This window comes from Eptatretus burgeri, chromosome 11 (assembly GCF_056783735.1).
Source record: "Eptatretus burgeri isolate ZD-2024b chromosome 11, Ebu_testis_v1, whole genome shotgun sequence".
NCBI lineage: Eukaryota > Metazoa > Chordata > Myxini > Myxiniformes > Myxinidae > Eptatretus > Eptatretus burgeri.
In genome coordinates this window covers 7,757,401-7,779,717 of record NC_140971.1, presented here as the reverse complement: position 1 = coordinate 7,779,717, position 22,317 = coordinate 7,757,401, and the positions used below count along the sequence as shown (strand labels likewise).

At 45.3% G+C, this 22,317-nt stretch overlaps 1 protein-coding gene across 1 annotated transcript; it reads left to right on the top strand.

Annotated features, from left to right (window-relative positions):
- Positions 1 to 969: 969 nt before the first annotated feature.
- Positions 970 to 22,255, top strand: LOC147016434 (uncharacterized). The gene is made up of 12 exons (XM_085845092.1): positions 970 to 2,075; positions 3,720 to 3,811; positions 6,153 to 6,502; positions 6,715 to 6,761; positions 7,430 to 7,552; positions 9,707 to 9,760; positions 10,342 to 10,423; positions 12,158 to 12,255; positions 20,716 to 20,791; positions 20,906 to 21,071; positions 21,218 to 21,494; positions 21,600 to 22,255. The coding sequence occupies exons 1-12, from the start codon at positions 1,742 to 1,744 to the stop codon at positions 21,680 to 21,682; spliced, it is 1,782 nt and encodes a 593-aa protein (XP_085701218.1). The 5' UTR covers positions 970 to 1,741; the 3' UTR covers positions 21,683 to 22,255.
- Positions 22,256 to 22,317: the final 62 nt, after the last annotated feature.

Below are 22,317 nucleotides of genomic sequence, written 5' to 3'. Positions count from 1 at the left end.
TGAGTTATGGAAATGTTGAGTTGTTTGGATTATTGAGATGTGGGATCATTGAGTTGTGGTGTTGTCTAGTTGTGACATTATTGAGTTGTGGGATTCTTGAGTTGTGGGATTGTCGAGTTGTGGTGTTGTCTAGTTGTGACATTATTGAGTTGTGGGATTGTCGAGTTGTGGGGTTGCAAGAGGTTATATTGTGAAATTATTGAGAGGTTAAAATAATTGTGAGATCTTGAAGTTGTTGGGTTGTGGAGTTTTAGGGTAGTGAAGTTATTGAAATGAGTTGTACAAGGGAAGGCTTCACTTCAAGAGAGCGAGTTTGCGTTGAGAAGAGAGGGAAGGAGGCGGAGGTGGGGGAAAGGGTGGTGATGGGCGGTGTTCCGTAACCCCTCCCGTCACTCTCTGGCGCGAGATAAGGCGTCTGTGTTGGCGCCCGACAGCGAGGGGCGGGGGGGGGGGGAGGGGAGGGCGGCATTCTGGGAGCAAAAGAGAGCGCGAGGAAAATCCGGCCCTTTATTTATTTAGTAACTTATTTATTCCTTGTTTACCTCGCTAATTCATTCCCCATTGTGTATGGCCGTGTCGATGTGTCTTCCCGCCTGTCTGTACTTGCTTGTCTGCTTCGTGTTGTCTTTGCCTTGTCACACTTTTTTATCACTATATCTATTTTGTGTTTATATCCATTTCTGTATCTTTATTAATCTCACTAGTTAGTGTCGATGTGTGTGCATGTCCGTAACACCGATCTCTCCATGTATCCCTATCTACGTGACTCGTGGATGTTTCTCACTGGCTCTGTCCACCAGATTGTGTCTATCTATAGTGTCCATGTTCCCCTCCGGGGCGAACGGAGACTCCGGTTCCGATAAACCCTCCGCGGAACCCCGAGAAACCGGACCACGCCGTCGCTCCGCCCCCTTCCGCCCCGCCCATCTCCGCCGGTTAGCCAACGCCCCGCCTCCTCCCCGCTTCCCGGCAGTCCCGCCCCCCCTCTCCGCTCCCCCGGGCAGTTTGACGGATTAACCCCCGGCCCCTCCCCTCCCGCCGTCGCCGCCTCCGTAATGAGGTCGACGGCGGAGAGAGGAGGGGCAGCGGGGGAAGAGGGGAGCTGGAAGGAGCGAAGGCTGAAAGACTCCGACGCTTGTAGCGTCTGGAGAGGGAGAGCGAGAGAGAGAGAGAGAAGCAGAAACAGAGAGGAAACGATAGACACGAGAGACAAAAACAGGAGGTAGACGACAGGGGTAGACGTATTGAGAGAGAGAGAGAGAGAGAGAGAGAGAGAGAGAGAGAGAGAGAGAGAGAGAGAGACAGAGAGAGAGAGAGAGAGAGAGAGAGAGAGAGAGAGAGAGAGAGAGAGAGAGAGAGACCCACTGCGTGTGTGATTGCTGGTGGTGGTCGCCTATTGGGGGTGGAAGTCGGGCTGTTGCGATCTTTTGGATCCAAGAGACAGGAAAGAGGAGACGGCGAGTCTAGCGCAGACACATATAGGCAGATTGACACGCGAACAGTAGACATAGACTGAGAGAACTATTTACTAGGCGTTGATTGACAGTCGGAGTTAAATTTAGAGCTAAGTAGCTCACCTTGTGCGTGGACCAGAGTTGTACAGCAAGGAAACATCGACAAGACAAGTCGGACAAGGACGTATATTGTAAATACTGAGATTCAGAACGACAGTTCCCTTAAGAAGGACCTTCGTTCGTATCTAACTCATCCGCTGAAGGACCTTCTCCCATCCTTGTCCTCAATGCCGGCCATCAAGCGTGAAGACCCTCCGAACCGTTTCCTGGGTCTCCAATTCCTGCCGTCCACTCGCCTGGCGAACCTGGGACCAACTGCGCCGGCTCGGGATCCCAGCCCTCCCGGGGGAGACCTTGAGGTGTTGGTAGATCCTGGAGGAGAGCCATGCCTTGAGGTGGAGTGTGGAGATAACCGCGCTTTGCTTTATGTCAACAAACTATGCCAGGGGAGCAAAGGTCCGTCCATCAGGCTGCGTGGGGACTGGCTTACGCCAAACGAGTTCCAGTTTGTGAGTGGGAGGGAGACCGCTAAAGATTGGAAGAGGAGCATTCGACACCGAGGTGAGCTGGGGCAGAAAGTGCGGGTAGGTGGATAAAGAAAGGATGTGTGGGAGTGGTTGTATGTATGTTGGCAGGGGGTGGGGGATAATGGTGTGGTGATGGTATATGACACAGTGAGAGGGTGTGTATAGGGATAAGATTGTGATGATGTGCATAATTGAAGTTCTAAAGGTATGTGGGACATACAGTGAATGCCACATGAATTGTGTGATAAGAGCAAAGAGAAGTGAATTAAGCTGTGGGAATTCCTGTCCATCATGGTGGTATAATGAGCAAACTGATGGAGAGGATTAAAGACAGAACCAATGCTGGATGGCCACGTAGGCAAACCAAATTTACAGAACCATCCAGTCACATGAAATTGTGGAGGACCATGGAGATGTTGAATTGTGGAGGACTATGGTGACATGGAATTGTGGAGGACCACGGAGACGTGGAACTGTGGAGGACCACGGAGACGTGGAACTGTGGAGGACCACGGAGACGTGGAACTGTGGAGGACCACGGAGACGTGGAACTGTGGAGGACCACGGAGACGTGGAACTGTGGAGGACCACGGAGACGTGGAACTGTGGAGGACCACGGAGACGTGGAACTGTGGAGGACCACGGAGACGTGGAACTGTGGAGGACCACGGAGACGTGGAACTGTGGAGGACCACGGAGACGTGGAACTGTGGAGGACCACGGAGACGTGGAACTGTGGAGGACCACGGAGACGTGGAACTGTGGAGGACCACGGAGACGTGGAACTGTGGAGGGCCACGGAGACGTGGAACTGTGGAGGACCACGGAGACGTGGAACTGTGGAGGGCCACGGAGACGTGGAACTGTGGAGGGCCACGGAGACGTGGAACTGTGGAGGGCCACGGAGACGTGGAACTGTGGAGGGCCACGGAGACGTGGAACTGTGGAGGGCCACGGAGACGTGGAACTGTGGAGGGCCACGGAGACGTGGAACTGTGGAGGGCCACGGAGACGTGGAACTGTGGAGGGCCACGGAGACGTGGAACTGTGGAGGGCCACGGAGACGTGGAACTGTGGAGGGCCACGGAGACGTGGAACTGTGGAGGGCCACGGAGACGTGGAACTGTGGAGGGCCACGGAGACGTGGAACTGTGGAGGGCCACGGAGACGTGGAACTGTGGAGGGCCACGGAGACGTGGAACTGTGGAGGGCCACGGAGACGTGGAACTGTGGAGGGCCACGGAGACGTGGAACTGTGGAGGGCCACGGAGACGTGGAAATATTGAGAACCATCAAGATGTACAAAATTCTAAAGGATCATATGCACTCACAGTTTGTTGGCGGACCATGCAGACACACAAATCTCGAGGACCCGTGTTGAGTGTGATTATTCTCTTTTAAATGACTACATTCAAAGCATGTGATGATGAGAATGAGAGAACCACACATTTTGAGACGCACAGCATATGACAGATGGATATGAAATAACAATGGAATGCATGAACTCCTGATCAGAAGCTAATCTGAATGGTGGATGATACATAGTGCAATGGGCTTTGATGGACATGTCTCTTTGGAGATCTGAGCAAATCTAAGATCAATGTATAGTATACACTGTATTGTACTGGACTTTAATGAAGTGGTTCTCTTGGTTATATGTTGGTCTTTTGTCCCCTAGGAAAGAGCTTGAAGACCCTGATGTCCAAAGGTGTTCTTCAGGTCCATCCCCCCATCTGTGACTGTCCGGGTTGCCGCATATCCTCACCAGTGGTCAGTGGCTAGTCGTGTCCGTGTGTGTCTGTGTCTGTATTTTTTGCTGCCTTAGCTTGAACTTTTACCTCATGGAGTGGACAAGATGCTTCAACATGTAACTTCCATCACATGACGATTTGTAACGAGAACGCGCACGGAAAAACATGACTTATTTGCGCAGCCACGAACTACCTCCATATCGAACTCGCAGCACCACTCACATGGTGTCTGGTATTTTAGGTCAGGTGATTGCCTCATTCTGCCCTTGAACTTACACCAAACGCTTTTAAACCCAACATAGAGACATAACTCGAACACCAATCGCACAGACACCCAAATAGACCCAAACCCTTACTCTAGTAAAGAGGCAAACATCAAAATACAAACTCCATTTGTGCCACATTCCGTTCCTTCGTTCCCTCGTTTAGTCGTTTATTATGATTATTTTTTTGTAATTATTCCCTTGAAACAGAAGAAAGAGGTGGTGGTGGTGGTGGTGGTGGTGGTGGTGGTGGTGCAGAGGTGGGTGGGCTTTTGGGGATTTTCCTTAAGAACCCCCTTATCTGTGGGTTCCAGAACACCCGTTCCATCCCTTCACCCCATGCCGCTCCCATCACGCAGCCATAACCACTTCCTGTCTGGCTGGTGGTTGAAGGACTTGGGAGGGTGAGGAAAGGCCTGGCTGAGCACGAGATGAGAAAACTGGTGAAAAGAGATGCCAGTACAGACAGAAGTCGGTCAAAAAGTTTGTGTCACTTTGTGTCGTCACCGTGAAACAGATGTTCCTCGAACATTATTTCACTTTCACTGGGAATACTTTTCAGTAACCACCGGCGTTTTGGGTTTTCTGATGGTCCCTTACAATGGAGGATATTTCAAAAGTCTTTTTGAACAAAAGTTTACTTATTTTTTATTTTTTTTATATATTTTTTTTGATCTGATCTATTGTGATTGCATCTCCCATTGTTGGCGTTGTCACGTGAATGTGATTCAGGGCGTTGTCACACTTGTTGCAGATCATGAAATGAAATGATATAAGGTAATTCAAAACGTTGAGGTGTGTGTGTGTGTGTGTGTGTGTGTGTGTGTGTGTGTGTGTGTGTGTGTGTGTGTGTGTGTGTGTGTGTGTGTGTGTGTGTGTGTGTGTGTGTGTGTGGTTTGTTTGCGTGTGTGTGGTTGTTTTTTCTGTGTGGACCCACTTTCCTACGTTTCCCCACTCACTCTTTTTCCACATAGTGTATGTTAAGTACTGTTCATTAGTTTGTAAAAGTTGAGTAAAACAAAACGTGTACCTTGTTCCTCTTGCTTTGCATGTGATTCCGACAGTGCGGACCCACTAGCCTACTCCTGTGAACGATTTCCGGTAGTTTTAACTTCTTTATGCTTTACATCACACAATGTCCCTCCTGATGCAGAGCTCCCTGCCTGCACTACACCAGGACGGTGGTTTTACTCTGCTCGAGAGCAAGGACTAAAACAGCTCGAGCTGTAATCAAGCTGAGTTCTCCTTATTGTTCAGTGGACGAAGGTTATGTTTTCACCCCTGTCTGTTTGTCTGTCTGGCTGTCTGTCTGTGAGCAGGATATCTCAAAAAGTTGTGAATGGATTCAGACGAAACTTAGTGGACAGGTTGGATGTGTGACAAGGATTAATTGATTTGATTTTGGGAAAGATCTGGATCTGGATACTAGAATTTAAAAGTAATTCTTCACCATTGAGAGATGGGCCCAAAAAAAAAAAATATATATATATATATATATATATATATATATATATATATATATATCATGATATCTGAAAAAGTTGTGTTCAGATTGTGACAAACCTCGGTGAATGAGTTGGGTAGGTGACAAAAACGAGCCGATCCGATTTTGGTTCAGGTCCGGATCCAGATCCATCCTATCAGTGGGATAGAAAATGTAAACTGTTCAGCCTGACGAAGGTATGTGCACTGCCGGGTGCTGTTCTCGTTTGTTTATCTGTTTGTTTGTTTTATTTTTGTAACACAATGTGGTCTCGTGAAGGATTGAGGTGACACTAGAGGGTAAAAAGTCTTTGTTCTGGCAGTGGGGTAACAGGCGAACACAAGTGAGATAACGAGTGAACCCCAAATAGAGAACCAGTTTAATTTGATTCAATGTTCTGTAGCTTAAACATGTACAACAATATTCACAATAGCAACAATCACTTTGGGTAAAGTAATCTTTCAATCCATGTGATTTTGTCTTTCTGTTTATCAATTGTTCTGGTGACGAGGTTCAATGAAACAAAAACATGTAAAACGAGTAGTGAGGGTTTGCTTTCGGTAAAACTTAGTGATTACCTTCAGTTTATATTCCCTCTGTTTGTTTCTTTACAGAACCGTGGCAGGCTTGCCGACAAGAGACACCTTGGGGTCTCGGGTCGCCAAGCAGCCGGACTCCTCGAGCCCTCTAGTCCAGAAGCTTCCAGTGACGCGACGTGTGCCGAAGGCGTCGTCCGTGACTGCCCCGAGAAGACGGTAGAGGAAGGGACCATTCCCGAGAGCGGTGGCAGTGAGATCCCTGCTGAAGCACTTGATGCGGAGAAGACCTCTCCCAGGAACAGCAGCGATCTTGGGACTTGCTCGGATGGTGACTCTGAGACCAATGGCATTGATGACAAAGATTCGGAAAACATCCACTCAGGAAGCACCGATGGAAGTGCAACAACCACTGATCCTCCAAAGAAGTAAGCATTCAAGCCATGGGAGACGAAGTTTGAAAATCCAGGATGTTGAGGACATCTGTAATCATAGAGATATAATAATTAATGGACTTGTGTCACGTGGGAACTTGAGGGTGTGAATGTGCTAAAGGTTCACTGCTTCGGGGCATTGGAGAACATAACCTGACAGTCCCCCTTCACATTGCCCCCACCATTTTTATTTTTTTTATTTTTAGGGAAATTCTCTCAAAGGTTGAAGGACAGACACCTGTTGGAGCTGAAGGTGAGTAGAGGTGGGGGAGCAGATGGTTTTGCTGCATTGCCATCGAAACAATACTATGATAGCTGTCTCTGTCTTTGTCAAACTTGTCTTCCCTTATTGGGCCACAGTCAGACAAACGATACCAGTAGTTTGCCAAGCTGATCTGGACGACTGGTTGTCGATTTAAACCTTGGGATAAAATGAATTCTGTCCGGCTTTCTTTTGAAACACGAATCGGTTGTCCGCATATGGTTGTCGTTCTATTTTGGTGATCCCACCTAAGACCCACAAATAAGAAATGAAACCTCCTCTATGTCCTTGATTACTGTGAGAGCAATCTTCCCTTTAACCCCCTCGTTGATTTCATCCCACACGACCGCTTAACAACCTATTGATCGGAAATTCTACAAGGGAGGGTACGGAGGGTAGGGAGTCGGCGAGTCAACGAAGAAGGAAAGAAACCGAGTCTGAGCACTAAGTACATCATTGCTTAATTCCTCGTATACCTCTTGTAATAATTATCTTAATATGGAATGTAAAGAAATCCAAGGAAAACCGGGCATTAAATGGACAATTTGGCCAATTGGTGCAAGTGCTTCGACTACTCTGCTCTCGCAGTGACCTTCCAGCAGAGAAATGCCATATTAAATCATTCATCCCTCTAACATCCCGCCCTTGGGCCTCGGCAGGTGGAATTCTGGGTAAAAGGTCGTGCAGCCCCACGGAGGACGTGCTTGGTACGGAAAAACGGAGAAAGAGCCCATTGGAAGATGAAGCGGCGACCCCCCCGCCAAGAGAACACGAACAACCAGGTACATGCACACTCTTGAACAAACATGAAAAGTTCAATTAAAGGAGGGATCTTTATTAATATTATTATTATTATTATTATTATTATAATAAGGGGGCCATATATTGATGACGTAGTACGTGCAGGGGGGTTTGAGTGTAGCATTGAATTGAGAAGTGGAGAATGCAAGCAGCAGTGTGACCACTCCTTGGCTTTTTTCACAAGATCTTGGCTCTTCGTTGTTCACCTTGGCGTCTTGGTTTTCTAAAGGTTTTCTATTATCATCGCTTTTCCGAAAACATTGTGAATTCTTGGCTTTTTTCATTGGCTCACCTTGGAATTTATGAAAATGAGGAGTGGTCACACTGGCAAGGAGAGATAGGAAGGGATATTTGCATACGGAATGGATACGTCTCCAATCAGGTCTTCTTTATCCTGAGATCTTGGGTCCTATGGGTCCAGTGATAATGCACCGGTGATGGAATTGCACAAACTCTGTGCACAGAATTGTGCCGGGGCTCATGGATGGACCGAACCATTCATGTGGAAATGGTTTGATTTCCATTGTAAAACAAAGCCCTCCAGGTGAGCGCTCCAGAGGTGAACCTTGCGCAGCCCTATAACGGAGGCACCATGATGGTGGGACACGCACTGTACGTTCACCGGACCGGCTTGCACATCGAACCCCTTTACTGCCTCTTACTGTGTCGATGACGTGTTGAGCTGTTCATTAACTTCGTCTGTTTTATTGTCCACGTGCGATCCGGTACCTCTGTGCCTGCCAGCTAGAATGAGCTGAACACCTGACGTGAATAGAGAAGCCTATTGTGTACCCTGCCTACCGCTACCAGAACCTGTAGTGTGATCCACCGTATTTACAACAACCCATAGTGTGACTGACTCATGTGTGATCTCCTCTACTTACAACTACCTGCAGTGTGATCTGTTGTACTTGTAGCTGCATGTAGTGTTATCAACTGTAATTACACCAACTAATGGTGTGATCAACTGGAGTTACAACTCCACAAAGTGTAATCTGCTGTTTTTTTTATTTTGTTTTTGGGAGGGGGAGGGGGAGGGTTATTTGTTGTTATGGAAATCGCCCCAAACAAGGCATACCGAGCCACTCGAGGTAAGGGGCTAGAACAAATAACCCCACATATTGTCATCTGCTGTACTCACAACTAATCATAGTGCGGTGTACTGGACTTACAAATCTCAACTACCCAACCACACGCATCAGTTTCATCAAATAGGAGGTTTTGACACCGGTCTATGTTCAACTCGTCATCTCGCTTGAACTGAAGAGCATCTTCCAAATGTAGTTTTAATAACACCCCTGCCATTCGCAGCACTACCCGATGGCCTAACGATCAATTATTATCGACAATTATATACCTACACATCGCACCATGGTCGCTCTTCACTGGTTGATTAAACTACAATTGATTTATTTTATTTTATTTTATTTTATTTCTATCTTGCATTTTGATGATGTTCGTTTTGAACGACGTTTACACACGAAACAGTAAAGTGGTGCCCGGAAATGTGTTGGCCATTTTGGCGCACCCTGGCCGCCTTGCACCACTCTTATCTTGTTGTTCACGGGTATGGTTGGTTCGTCATCGTTGCTGATGTTCGAGTGTGCATTATCGTTGATTGTCCCACTCATCAACTGCTCTCGTTAAGGGTTACCTTCTTCTCACCTGAGTGCAACATTCAAACTCAGATAACATCCTCCGTACGCCCACCTTGTCCATGTTGTGTCTGCAGTATTCCACGGCTCATGGGAGAGCTTGTACATGCAGAGTCTTAGAATGATGGACGAGCTTTAAAAAAAGGACATTTCGAGATATTAACGTGTATGGTTTACCATGGCTCAGCTTACGTTGTTGCTTTTTGTTTTTTCACATTCATTAGATGCCTTTCGTCACCAGCATGACCGTACTAATGTTTGATTACATTTCAGACGAGGTGAGGCTCCTATAAGAGAGCGGCTTGTAAAGACCTCTTAGCTGTGTGCCCGACTGCCGGGTGATTTAGAAACCAGATGACAGACTCAAATGAATGTGACGCGAATGATGGAGGGAACCAGGTGGCGAAAACGAGCCCGCGAGTGTGCGGTCGTGAGCTCATGGATGGCGGAGTCAATCGAGCTGCTGCGTTTGTTCCACAGAATGCGGGGAAGGCTCCGAGTCTGAAGCCGAGAGGAGGAGCAGCAGTCCTGAAGGTGATTGGCAGGCTGAGCAGCAGGGGATGGGGGAGAGTGGGCCGTGGGAGGCCTGGGCAAGGCTCAGCGGGTAGCGGCAAGCCGGGCCCCAGGGCAGCTGGCAGGACCTTGCTTAATCCCAGCCTGTCTCCTTCACCCTCATTTCCTCATCGTCATGCCTCACCTCCCACCCTCAGATCCTTATTCAAACTTCTTCATCCCCTCCTTCCCTTCCTCCTCCTCCTCTTCCTTCTCCTCCTCCTCCTCCTCCTCCTCCTCCTCCTCCTCCTCCTCCTCCTCCTCCTCCTCCCCCAGTCCACCTTCACTGCTGAATAATTGACGATGGGTGTCGAAGCAATCACCTCTGCTTCCATTATTTATTTTCTCTTGCTTTCCCTTATTCATTCTTTCATTTACTATTTTACTTCTTTCCTCTTTTTGTTTCATTCTCTCTTTTATCGGCCTTTGGGGCTAACGAGCTGTAAATTAAAATGATTAGATTAAATTGTAATCAGTAGGATTAAAAATGAGTAAGTACAAGCTTCTGAATCTCCTGTCATTGTCCCCTATATACCCCCCTCTTCTGATTCCTTCACCTGCAGCTCCAAGCCCCCTCAGCTCACCGCAACCTCGGCTCTGGCCTCCCACTATCTGCTTTCCGACAGACACCAACCACCTGGAAAGGTATGTTTGGCAGCATTCGATTCTCAGCACAGATGATTGGGTTTTTTGATTGGGAGTTTTTTGATGTGGAACTTCGTGAAGGTGGTTCTGCGGGACCGCAGAGCTAAATTAAACCCGGAAGGTGTGTTCACCTGTGGGTGGTGAAATACCGGTCCTACCATCTGGAAATGTAATTCTTATTCAAAGGTGCCAGGAGCATTGCAGCTGCGATAATTCAATCATGTGAGACAGACAGCTTAAAAACACAAAGGATTCGCGAAGCTGCACCCTGCAACACGTGGACCCTGAGGATCTGAGCCAATGTGGGACGTCCTTGTGCACCTAAAGCAATAGTAACAATCTGAGTAATCCATGGGTTACCCACTCGATGAACTATTTACAAGATGTGCGTGCGTGCACACACGTGCTTTATTTACTCGACATTATACTTGTTATTCGAACTGTTTGGACACAGGGGTACTGAGAATCCTCTGTTGTACCCTGTGGACACCCGGGGTACTGACAATTCCCCGTTGTATCCTCCATGATGCTTGGAATTACACGTTCGTTTCCCGTTGGACGCTCACTATGGAAACGTCACGAGTCCACCGAGACGAGGCCCCGTCACAGGTCGGGAAGGGGCCTAATGAGGCAGAGTAGTTGGATCCACGCCGAGTCCATATGGGGGACTTGGACGGAGCATCGTTGCCTTTCTCCAGTGCATGGTTTCTCTTGAACCAGAAGGAGTTCAATTCTAAATTGTCCATCTTTGAAATACTTTGTTCTCCTTCATATTTTCCACGCATAACAATGTCGTAATTTCCAGCGTGAAAATGTTAATTAAACGTGAACAATTTGTGCGTGATGTTAGTGTCCAGGCAAACTGAGATTCCATCCGTTGGAGCAGCTTCTGCAAAAGCCAAGATTTCCCATTGGCTTCAGTTCAGTGTCAATTAACCACAACGAGTCTTCAGCTATCTCTCTCTGTCTCTCTGTCTCTCTGTCTCTGTCTGTCTGTCTGTCTGTCTCTCTCTCTCTCTCTCTCTCTCTCTCTCTCTCTCTCTCTCTCTCTCTCTCTCTCTCTCTCTCTCTCTCTCTCTCTCTCTCTCATGAATAATGGTTTCAGGACGACATAGAGTGAGCCAGTATGTGAAAGGTCCACTTGGCCCACTTTGCTCATGACGTGTGTCCATCCACAGCCGCGTACAATGGCCGCGGTTACCAGTGTTTGTGTAAGGCGAAGACACATGTTTAAAAAGCCACACCTTGAGCATTTTCACATGAATGCAGATGATGCAGTTGAAGGTACAAAACGTATTTGGCAAGTTACCTTCATGGTGAGTTGTCCGCCTTGCTCTTTTCACGACAACATTAACATGTAAGAATGTTGGAAGTGAAAATCAAAGTCAAGGTTTTAAACCGTACATTCGACCTGGAGTTACTGACTCGTTTCCTCTCTCTCTCTGTCTCTCTTTGTCTCTGTCTCTGTCTCTCTCTCTCTCTCTCTCTCTCTCTCTCTCTCTCTCTCTCTCTCTCTCTCTCTCTCTCTCTCTCTCTCTCTCTCTCTCTCTCTCTCCCTCTCCCTCTCCCTCTCCCTCTCCCTCTCCCTCTCCCTCTCCCTCTCCCTCTCCCTCTCCCTCTCCCTCTCCCTCTCCCTCTCCCTCTCTCTCTCTCTCTCTCTCTCTCTCTCTCTCTCTCTCTCTCTCTCTCTCTCTCTCTCTCTCTCTCCTTCTCTCTCTCCCTCTCATCTTGCAGAGAACTGCCCCTGCCATGTCCTTTGACCCCATATCTACTGGCCCCTCATCTTCGGTCCCCGTTCTTGGGACTTCCGCCACTTGTTACCCCAATACCCGGTGAGTATCGTGCTCTCCATCCCCCACCCTCGCAACCCTTTGTCCTTGCACAAATGATAGACATTTAACCCAAAACCAAAGAAGGTATTTATAAGAAAATGACTCCTTCGATAACTTGTTATCCTCACCGAAGGAGAGGGTATTGCGTTTCGGTCCATTTGTTTGTCTGCACAGAACTTTCATGTTTTTCTCCGCAACCGCTTGTCGGATTGAGACGAAATTTTCACCATTGGTGCAACTACTCATGTAGAATGTTTTAATCAAAGTTATGGCATCAGACATCACGTGGTGTGGCAGCCATGTCGGAAAAACGGAAAACTTTGGACCTCTATCTCTGTAACCACACCAAGGAAAAAATTGAAACTTGGCACACGGCAAGCACTCCTCATGCGGAATAAGTGTAATTTCTTGATGACGTCATCGGTGCCTTCGTTATGACATCATAATTGCATATGTAGAACGCTACATCTCATAAGTATGAAAATTTTTGAGGGTCATCTCGGGATAAAATAATGGTCCACAGAAAATTTTTTGATGATGTCATCGGTCACCTGATTCGGCAGCCATATTGTTTTTTTAATTAAAAAAAAACCTTCAAAAATCTTCTCTGAAGTGGCTGAACAGATCGAGGCAAAACTTTACACACATGACCGCCTATCCATGAGGAACAAAAGATTCATACATATGATGTCATAGGTCACATGGTTTGGCAGCCATATTGGATTTACCATAAAACCTACAAAAATCTTATTCTCCAGAATGGCTGGACAGATCTCATGGAAACTTCACACAAATGTTCTGCAAGCCATGGGTGTATAAGTTTGTTTAGGAATAATTGATAGGTCACATGGTTTGGCAGCCATATTGGATTGAAGAAAATATTAAATAATGTTTTCTCTGGAACCGCTTAATAAATTGATGTGAAACTTCACATTTATGATCAAGTAGTGATGGGGAATAAATGTTTTGAATTTCAACTTGATCAGACCCATGGTCTGTCAGCCAGATATATTTAATTTTTTGATATGGGTTTTTTAATATTTATTTATTATTATTATTATTATTATTATTATTATTATTATTATTATTTTGAACACTGCTCACTTGGCTGTGCCTGCATGATAGAGGAGTAGCAGCTGAAATGCGAATCCGATTCGGGTTCCTCCTGATGACATAATCTTTGCTTTTTGCTTGTTCGGGTTCCTTCTGATCACTCCAATGTTGAACTGTACCGATTTGGTCTTCCATTTGATTTGAATTTAATTTATTTTAATCCTTATCTAATTTAAATTTAATAATGAATAATAATTTTAAAAACGTCATGGGTCAGGGTCAGGGTCAGGTGTCCCATCAAAGCGGGATGTCTTGGTTCCTGGTCATCACTGCCAACAGTTATAAAGTGGTAGTTTTAATTATGTCTTATTAATTACGTAAAACACCAGTACACAAACAACACACAAACATCACACAACAGGTCCTGGCGAAGGTCTGCAATCTCTGATTGCTCTTTTTACTCCACCACCGAAGGTGAAGGATGTTATGTTTTCACCCCTTTCTGTCTTTGTTACTTACGAAATCTTTAGATTTCATGAGTATATTCATGACTTCCGTCTTCTGTTTGTGTGTTTGTTTGTTTGTGTGTATTTGTGTGTTTGTGTGTTTGTTTGTAGGCACGATAACTCGAGAACGGAAGAAGCTACCCATGGCAAATTACACCACGTGATTCAGGAGGGTGATGGCTAGTGCTGACTTGATTTTGGTCAAAGGTCAAGGTCACAGTGAAGTCAAACATTCGATTTTTGATGGTTTTGTACAGAATCATCGTAGAAACTTCTGGTTTGCGTCGCTACCTTCTCGAGAGACAGCTTTTATTAGACAAGGTCAGAGGTCAAGTTGATGATTTCGTAAGTACCAGTCTATGACTGCTTGTTACTTACGAAATCTTTAGATTTCGTAAGTATATTGATCACTTCCGTCATCTGTTTGTGTGTTTGTTTGTTTGTAGGCACGATAACTCGAGAACGGAAGAGGCTACCAATGTCAAATTACACCACGTGATTCAGGAGGGTGATGGATAGCGCTGATTAGATTTTGGTCAAAATCGGTCAAAGGTCAAGGTCACAGTGAGGTCAAACATAATTCCGTAAATTCATGTGGAGAAATGGAGTATTTTTGCTTTGGTCGACATTACGAGTTCGTTTTAACTTCGATTTTAATTTTGTCTTCAGTTTTTGCGATCGCTTAGGACGCTTAACACTCAGTTGTCGAAATTCTGGTAAAAATCAGATGTTTTGGAGACGTTTTAAGGTTGTATAAAAAAGATTTCACTCGCCGCGTCGCAGCTCGTCACGTGGTGCAGCGCGCTCGAGCAGAGGCGTCGTTGAGTCACGTAAAGGTTTTCCGTGTGCGCGCTCACGGTGTTTTCGATAAAGATGGTGTTCAAAAGTCATTTTTTATCCCAATAAAGGTTATCGTCGCATGCCTGACTCGCTAAGCCGTCAGATTATGTAAAGATTGTTGGTGGATGGCCGAATATTACGGTTTTGTGACTTTGATAAAATAATATAAAATAATTGCGTGGAGAAATGGAGATTTTTGCTTTGGTCGACATCACGATTTTTGATGGTTTGGTACAGAATCATCGTATAAACTTCTGGTTTGCATCGCTACCTTCTCTTGAGACAGCTTTTATTAGACAAGGTCAGAGGTCAAGTTGACGATTTCGTAAGTACCAGTCTATGACTGCTTGTTTGTGTGTTTGTTTGGCGGCACGATAACTCGAGAACGGAAGAAGCTACCAATATCAAATTACACCACGTGATTCAGGAGGGTAATGGCGAGCACTGGTGAGATTTGGTCAAAATCGGTCAAAGGTCAAGGTCACAGTGAGGTCAAACATCCAAAAAAAAGTTATAACTCGAGAACGGAAGAAGCTACAAATGTCAAATTACACCACCTGATTCAGGAGCGTGATGGCTAGCGCTGATTAGATTTTGGTCAAAGGTCAAGGTCACAGTTAGGTCAAACATTCGATTTTTGATGGTTTGGTACAGAATCATCATAGAAATGTCTGGTTTGCGTCGCTACCTTCTCGAGAGACAGCTTTTATTAGACAAGGTCAGAGGTCAAGTTGACGATTTCGTAAGTACCAGTCTATGACTGCTTGTTACTTACGAAATCTAAAGATTTCGTGAGTATATTGATCACTTCCGTTTCTGTTTGTTTGTTTGTGTGTTTCTTTGTGTGTTTGTTACTTTTGAAATCTAAAGATTTCGTAAGTATATTGATGACTTCCGTTTCTGTTTGTTTGTATGTTTGTTTGTTTGTTTGTTTGTTTGTAGGCACGATAACTCGAGAACGGAAGAAGCTACCAATGTCAAATTACACCATGTGATTCAGGAGGGTGATGGCTCGTGCTGATTAGATTTTGGTCAAAATCGGTCGAAGGTCAAGGTCACAGTGAGGTCAAACATCCAAAACATTCGATTTTTGATGGTTTGGTGCAGAATCATCGTAGAAACTTCTGGTTTCCGTCGCTACCTTCTCGAGAGACAGCTATTATTAGACAAGGTCAGAGGTCAAGTTGACGATTTCGTAAGTACCAGTCTATGACTGCTTGTTACTTACGAAATCTAAAGATTTCGTAAGTATGTTGATGCCTTTCGTTTCTGTTTGTTTGTTTGTTTGTTTGTAGGCACGATAACTCGAGAACGGAAGAAGCTACCAATGTCAAATTACACCACGTGATTCAGGAGGGTGATGGCTTGTGCTGATTAGATTTTGGTCAAAATCGGTCAAAGGTCAAGGTCACGGTGAGGTCAAATATTCGATTTTTTAATGGTTTGGTACAGATAACTCGAGAACGGAAGAAGCTACCAATGTCAAATTACACCACGTGATTCAGGAGGCTGATGGCTAGTGCTGATTAGATTTTGGACGAAATCGGTCGAAGGTCAAGGTCACAGTGAGGTCAAATATTCGATTTTTGATGGTTTGGTACAGATAACTCGAACGGAAGAAGCTACCAATGTCAAATTACACCACGTGATTCAGGAGGGTGATGGCTAGCGCTGATTAGATTTTGCTCAAAATCAATCAAAGGTCAAGGTCACAGTGAGGTCAAACATCCAAAACATTCGATTTTTGAGGGTTTGGTACAGAATCATCATAGAAACTTCTGGTTTGCATCGCTACCTTCTCTCGAAACAGCTTTTATTGGACAAGGTCAGAGGTCAAGTTGACTATTTCGAAAGTACCAGTCTATGACTGCTTGTTTGTTTGTTTGTAGGCACGATAACTCGAGAACGGAAGAAGCTACCAATGTCAAATTAAACCACGTGTTTCAGGACGGTGATGGATAGCGCTGGTTAGATTTTGGTCAAAATCGGTCATAGGTCAAGGTCACAGTGAGGTCAAACATAATTCCTTAAATTAACGTGGAGAAATGGAGTATTTTTGCTTTGCTCGACATTACGAGTTCGTTTGAACTTCGATTTTAATTTTGTCTTTGGTTTTTGCGATCGCTTCGGACGCTTAAAACTCGGTTGTCGAAATTCTGGTAAAAATCGGATGTTTTGGAGGCGTTTTAAGATTGTATAAAAAATATTTCACGCGACGTGTCACGGGTCGTCCCATGATGCAGTGCGCTCGAGCAGACGCGTCGTTGAGTCACGTTAAGGTTTTCCGTGTGCGCTGACGGTGATTTTGATAAAGATGGTGTTTAAAAGTCATTTTTTATCCCAATAAAGGTTATCGTCACATGCCTGACTCGCTGAGCCGTCGGATTATGTAAAGATTGTTGGTGGATTGCCGAATATTACAGTTTTGTGACTTTGATAAAATAATGTTGAATAATTGCGTCGAGAAATGGAGATTTTGCTTCGCTCGACGTTACGAGTTCGTTTTAACCTCGATTTTAATTTTGTCTTCGGTTTTTGCAATCGCTTAGGACGCTTAAAACTCTGTTGTCGAAAATCTGGTAAAAATCGGATGTTTTGGAGACGTTTTAAGATTGTATAAAAAATATTTCACTCGACGTGTCACGGGTCGTCACGGGTCGTCACGTGATTCAGTGCGCTCGAGCAGATGCATCGTTGAGTCACGTAAATGTTTTCCGTGTGCGCGCTGACGGTGTTTTCGATAAAGATGGTGTTTAAAAGTCATTTTTATCCCAATAAAGGTTATCGTCGCATGCCTGACTCGCTAAGCCGTCGGATTGTGTAAAGATTGTTGGTGGATGGCCGATTATTACGGTTTTTTTGACTGATAAAATAATATAAAATAATTGCGTGGAGAAATGGAGATTTTTGCTTCGGTCGACGTTACGATTTTGATGGTTTGGTACAGAATCATCGTAGAAACTTCTGGTTTGCGTCGCTACCTTCTCCAGAGGCAGCTTTTATTAGACAAAGTCAGAGGTCAAGTTGACCATTTCGTAAGTACCAGTCTATGACTGCTTGTTTGTTTGTTTGTCTGTTTGTTTGTGTGCAGGATATCTCAAAAAGTTGTGAACGGATCCAGATGAAATTTTGTGAAGAGGTTTGGTGTGTGTCAAGGACGAACTGATCAGATTTTGGTGAAGATCCAAATCCGGATCCGACGACTAGAATTTTAAAAGTGATTCTTCACCATTGAGAGATAGGGCCAAAAATGATATATAGCATGATATCTCAAAAATGTATGGGTAGGATTGGGCATACAACCATACTTTTTTGATAGGAGTGTTTTTTATGGCCAAATTTCATGCCGATCATGAATCTGTTGAACTTTTTGACATAGGAAGATGTCTTCGGTTGGTAAAATGCCAAAATTCAAAATGGCCGCCAAATTTACCCATTTTCAGGTAAAATTTGATAATTATGGCTTACTCCTGCTACTGGTACTTGAGGAGTGCAAGAAGCACGGAGGTCCAGTGACTCCTATTTCCCTTGACTCTCTTGAGAGACTTAATGAATCACAACTACTCAAGGAAATAGGCTACCTTAGATCGACAGTGGCACCCGATTATACGCCAGAAGCATGGAGTGAAATGTACCGACGGAACAAAAACTTTCACGTTTGAGAAGTTCAGTGTAGACGAACTGAAAACATCTATCAGAAATGCTGTCAAACCAAAGGACAATGTTTCTGTTGATGTCGATATATTGCTGAAAAAAGTGCTTTTAATGTTGAGGAGATGTTGATGTGATCATTAAAGTAGTAGTTTACAGAAATTTGTGATATCTTAATTTGATTCTTTAAAATTATGGTCACGCTCACATTTTTCTGCTGATTTTATCGCAATATGCATCCTGGGGCAGTCTGGTTGACTTGTACGATTATCGATATCACCGACCCTGAAAACATAAGAAATGACATATTACATGCCCTAGTAAGCCATAATTATCAAATTTTACCTGAAAAGTGGGTAAATTTGGTGGCCATTTTGATTTTTTGCATTTTACCAAACTAAGACATCATCCTAGGTCAAAAATTTCAACGGATTCGTGATCAGCGTGAAAAATGGCCATAAAAAACACTCCTTTCAACGGGACAACAGAGAAAAAGTCGATGTGTGCCCAACCCTAGTATTGGGCCCAATATGTTATCGTGGATCAGGCATTATGGGGCGGAGGTACGCACTCTACCGTGTGCTCTTCTAGTTCTTGTTGTAATTGATTATGGAGCTGTGCATGTGTGCAGAGTAAAACCTGCGCTATGCAGCCACCCTCCTGTCATGTAACAGGTGGCTGTAGAACGGCAGGGCTAATAATGGACAACTCTAAATAATTAATAACCCCCTCTAGAGCTCTCCGAGGATGGATCCCAGCTCATCGACTATGTCGTGAGAATAAACAAATACATCCACTTCTTTTAAAAACTCCATGAAATTAATTTTATTGAAACTAATTTAAACCATCTCGGGTGAGTTTTAAATAGTTTGAGAAGACCATAGGATGCACACACTCAACTCTTCCCTTCCTGGACATACGAACGAACAAGTCAGCAAACCACTAATCCTTTAATCCATCACTCGGCGACGTGATTGGCGAAAATCAGTCACTTGATAAATGTCTGCTCTTTTTCTTTTAATGCATATTATTTTTGAATCGTGTTAATTGTCCTCAACCCATGCAAGATCAGTAAAACATGAAGATCGGTACCCATTGTATGTGTTAGTAACACTATTATGCATCTAACGTTACCTGGAGTCTCAGTCACTGTTCGTGGACGTCTGTACAACTCACTTATTCTTTTGCATGATATTGCATTTTAATGAACCACACTTTGCCTCCAATGTTTATTTATGGCTCTCCTGTGTCAAATAATTTAATTACGAGTGTTTGAAATGGTGAGCTATATTGTATTAATCGTTAGAGAGTGAGACTCAGAGACTGCTGAGGTTATTGACCCATTGTTTGGAGAGGTTCTGGGTTGAAAGGGTACAAACCTCGATGAAGAATGGAGCCCAGGTTATGATCCAGGCATTTGATAAATCTATCAATTTCTTGCAAATTACTAAGGTTCCTACTTTAGGTTAAAAAAAAATTTTTTTAGCTGTTACTCTTCAACAAATGATTATAATTGTGAGGAACCGTTTAATGGAAATTTTTTTCAAAAAAAAAACACGATGTGCCTACGTTTCACCGGCCTGAACCAACTTTCCAAAGCCTCTCGGCGTGAGGGCTTGTGGTTTCCAACCACAAAACCTCCATCAGGGTGACTCCAAAAGTCCCAGTAGAGCAAACGTACCGACACCTAGTGGCACGTGCTCGAAATCCTTTACGTCTCGGAGCACTTACAGACACTGTGGACAGCCGGCTTCACACTCGTTACAAGGCGCAGGGTCTTTGGGACTTGTCATCTCCATGTTATGAAGATGGATCGGTCACATTCAAACCCTTGAGGATTTGAACCCAGGACTGATGAGAACGGCCTTGTACTGCTATCATTTGGACAAAACGAAAGCGACTATACCTATGTAGATATTTCGGTTTGAGGGCTGAAGCTCGGCCTGCCCTAATCCTTCCTGTCTAAGTGATGATTTGGGGGGGTGCTGCATGCTGGAGTACACTGCTATTTAAGAGCTTGTGAGACCACCCCTCACCTGCCCCTACCTCACCACCATACCACCCCCAACTTCCAGCCTCTCAATAGCAGGGAATGGCATTTGATTATTTTAAGGTTCTGATTAAAGTGGCTTTTGGGAATGGGATCAACAGAGGTCGTTGCACCAGGAATTCCTTTCGCCGATTTGTCACATAATTTGGGAAACGTGGCACTCCGCGTAGAAATGGAACATTTGAACCTTTTGGCTTCTGTCCGCGGTTCAAGTGTTCCGTTAACAGCACACGGTTGACATCACTTTGCCATTCCATAGTGATTAACTTGCTTCTGCTTGTTTCTTCATTCCTCCTTGTTTTTGGGGGTTTTCCCCCCCCCTCAATCACCCCCCTTTCCTTGTCCTCATTCCATTCCCAGCATTCCCTGGGGTGTTGCATCCAGCCCAGGCTGAACTGTTGGCATGGCAACAGGAGCTACTGCGCCGGCAGGCACGGTAACCACAACAACTGGCCTAGCAAGCCTCTGCCGCCCTTATTTGATTCCTGCCGTTGCTTGTGCAGTTCTGCCTGTTCCTCCATTTCTAACCCACGCTTCTTCGCACCTCCAGGTTAGAATTGTCAGCTGAGCTGATTCGTCAAAAGGACGTGGAGGCAATGCAGCGATTAACAAATCCGATTGGCTCTTACCATGGACTCCAGCCGATTGGGCGTGGACTTGTAGAACAGAGCGAATTAAGACGGCGAGTGGCTGAACTGTGTCGCCATAGTGACCAGGTATGGGAATCCGTTTCCCAACTTGCATCCAAATTGCTACAACTCGTTGTTTTGAGCCTGCACCAACCAGGTCCATCGGGTTTTGATGGCTCTTTACTTGATCCCGAGCTTGCATTCACATACGCATCCTTTTGTTTGCTGTGCAGGCAAAACAAAACCCGCAACTCTCAAGTCCCCCTGGTTCCACTACTCCGGAAGCCATTGACCTATCGGAGCTAGCCTGCCGAGCACGGCTGAACCAACCCCTCGGGATCAAACGGGAAACCCCCTCAAGCCCCTTGACATCTGCAGCCGCACCTCCTGCCACGTCATCCCCTGTTGGAATCCAGACCTCTCCTGGATGCAAAACTACTGGGGAAGATCTGCGTGGAGCCCCGTTCCTGTATGGCTTGCCGTTTTCTCATCCACAGTTCCTGCCCACTGGTAGGTTTTATTATTTGCTTAACTTGAACACATGCCTCTCTCACCTAGGAGCCTCACCTGTGCATCTCACTTAATTTCCTCCCTCTGATCCCTCTCGGCCCCCAGCTTTCCGCGACGCACAAAACCTGACGGGAAGCCTACAATGCCTCCGTCTCATGGGTCTCATGGAGCGGCCATTTTCCTCCTGACAGGGACTTCGAGGCTCACGTGCATGTCTGCAGATAATATCGCCAGAATAGAGCTCGCCTTGTTGGTTAGCCCAGGGGATGAGAGGGATAATGGGCAGCGACTGCCCTAGGGGTTTTCTTGAGTGGCTTGGCAGTCTTCCCCAAATGTTCACCACCCTTCCCGCTCCCCCCCCCCCCAATAGTCATTAAACATACATTTTAATTCCCACTTAGTCCTCTCCCCACCCTGAGATGTGATGCACATATTCAAGTCCCTGATAACCCCATCCCTCCCTCACCTCCCACCCCCCCAAACACACACACACACCTGACCAGCCCCTCATTAGTGCCTACAGCACAATCCTTGCCTTTAGACAGCAGACATCTCCAATATCTCACACACCAAAGACACTGCCCAACTTTGACAGCTTTATTGTGTACAGAGAGACAGAGACAGAGACAGAGACAGAGACAGAGACAGAGACAGAGACAGAGACAGAGAGAGAGAGAGAGAGAGAGAGAGAGAAAGAGAGAGAGAGAGAGAGAGAGAGAGAGAGAGAGAGAGAGAGAGAGAGAGAGAGAGAGATAGATAGATAGATAGATAGATAGATAGAGAGATAGAAAAAAAAGAAGAGAGAGAGAGAGAGAGAAATGCT

Coding starts and splice junctions, on each gene's coding strand:
- LOC147016434 (XM_085845092.1), top strand. CDS start 1,742: ATGCCGGCCATCAAGCGTGAAGACCCTCCGAACCGTTTCCTGGGTCTC. Junction 12,256..20,715: donor ACTTGTTACCCCAATACCCG/GTGAGTATCGTG, acceptor TTCCATTCCCAG/CATTCCCTGGGGTGTTGCAT. Junction 20,792..20,905: donor CTACTGCGCCGGCAGGCACG/GTAACCACAACA, acceptor TCGCACCTCCAG/GTTAGAATTGTCAGCTGAGC.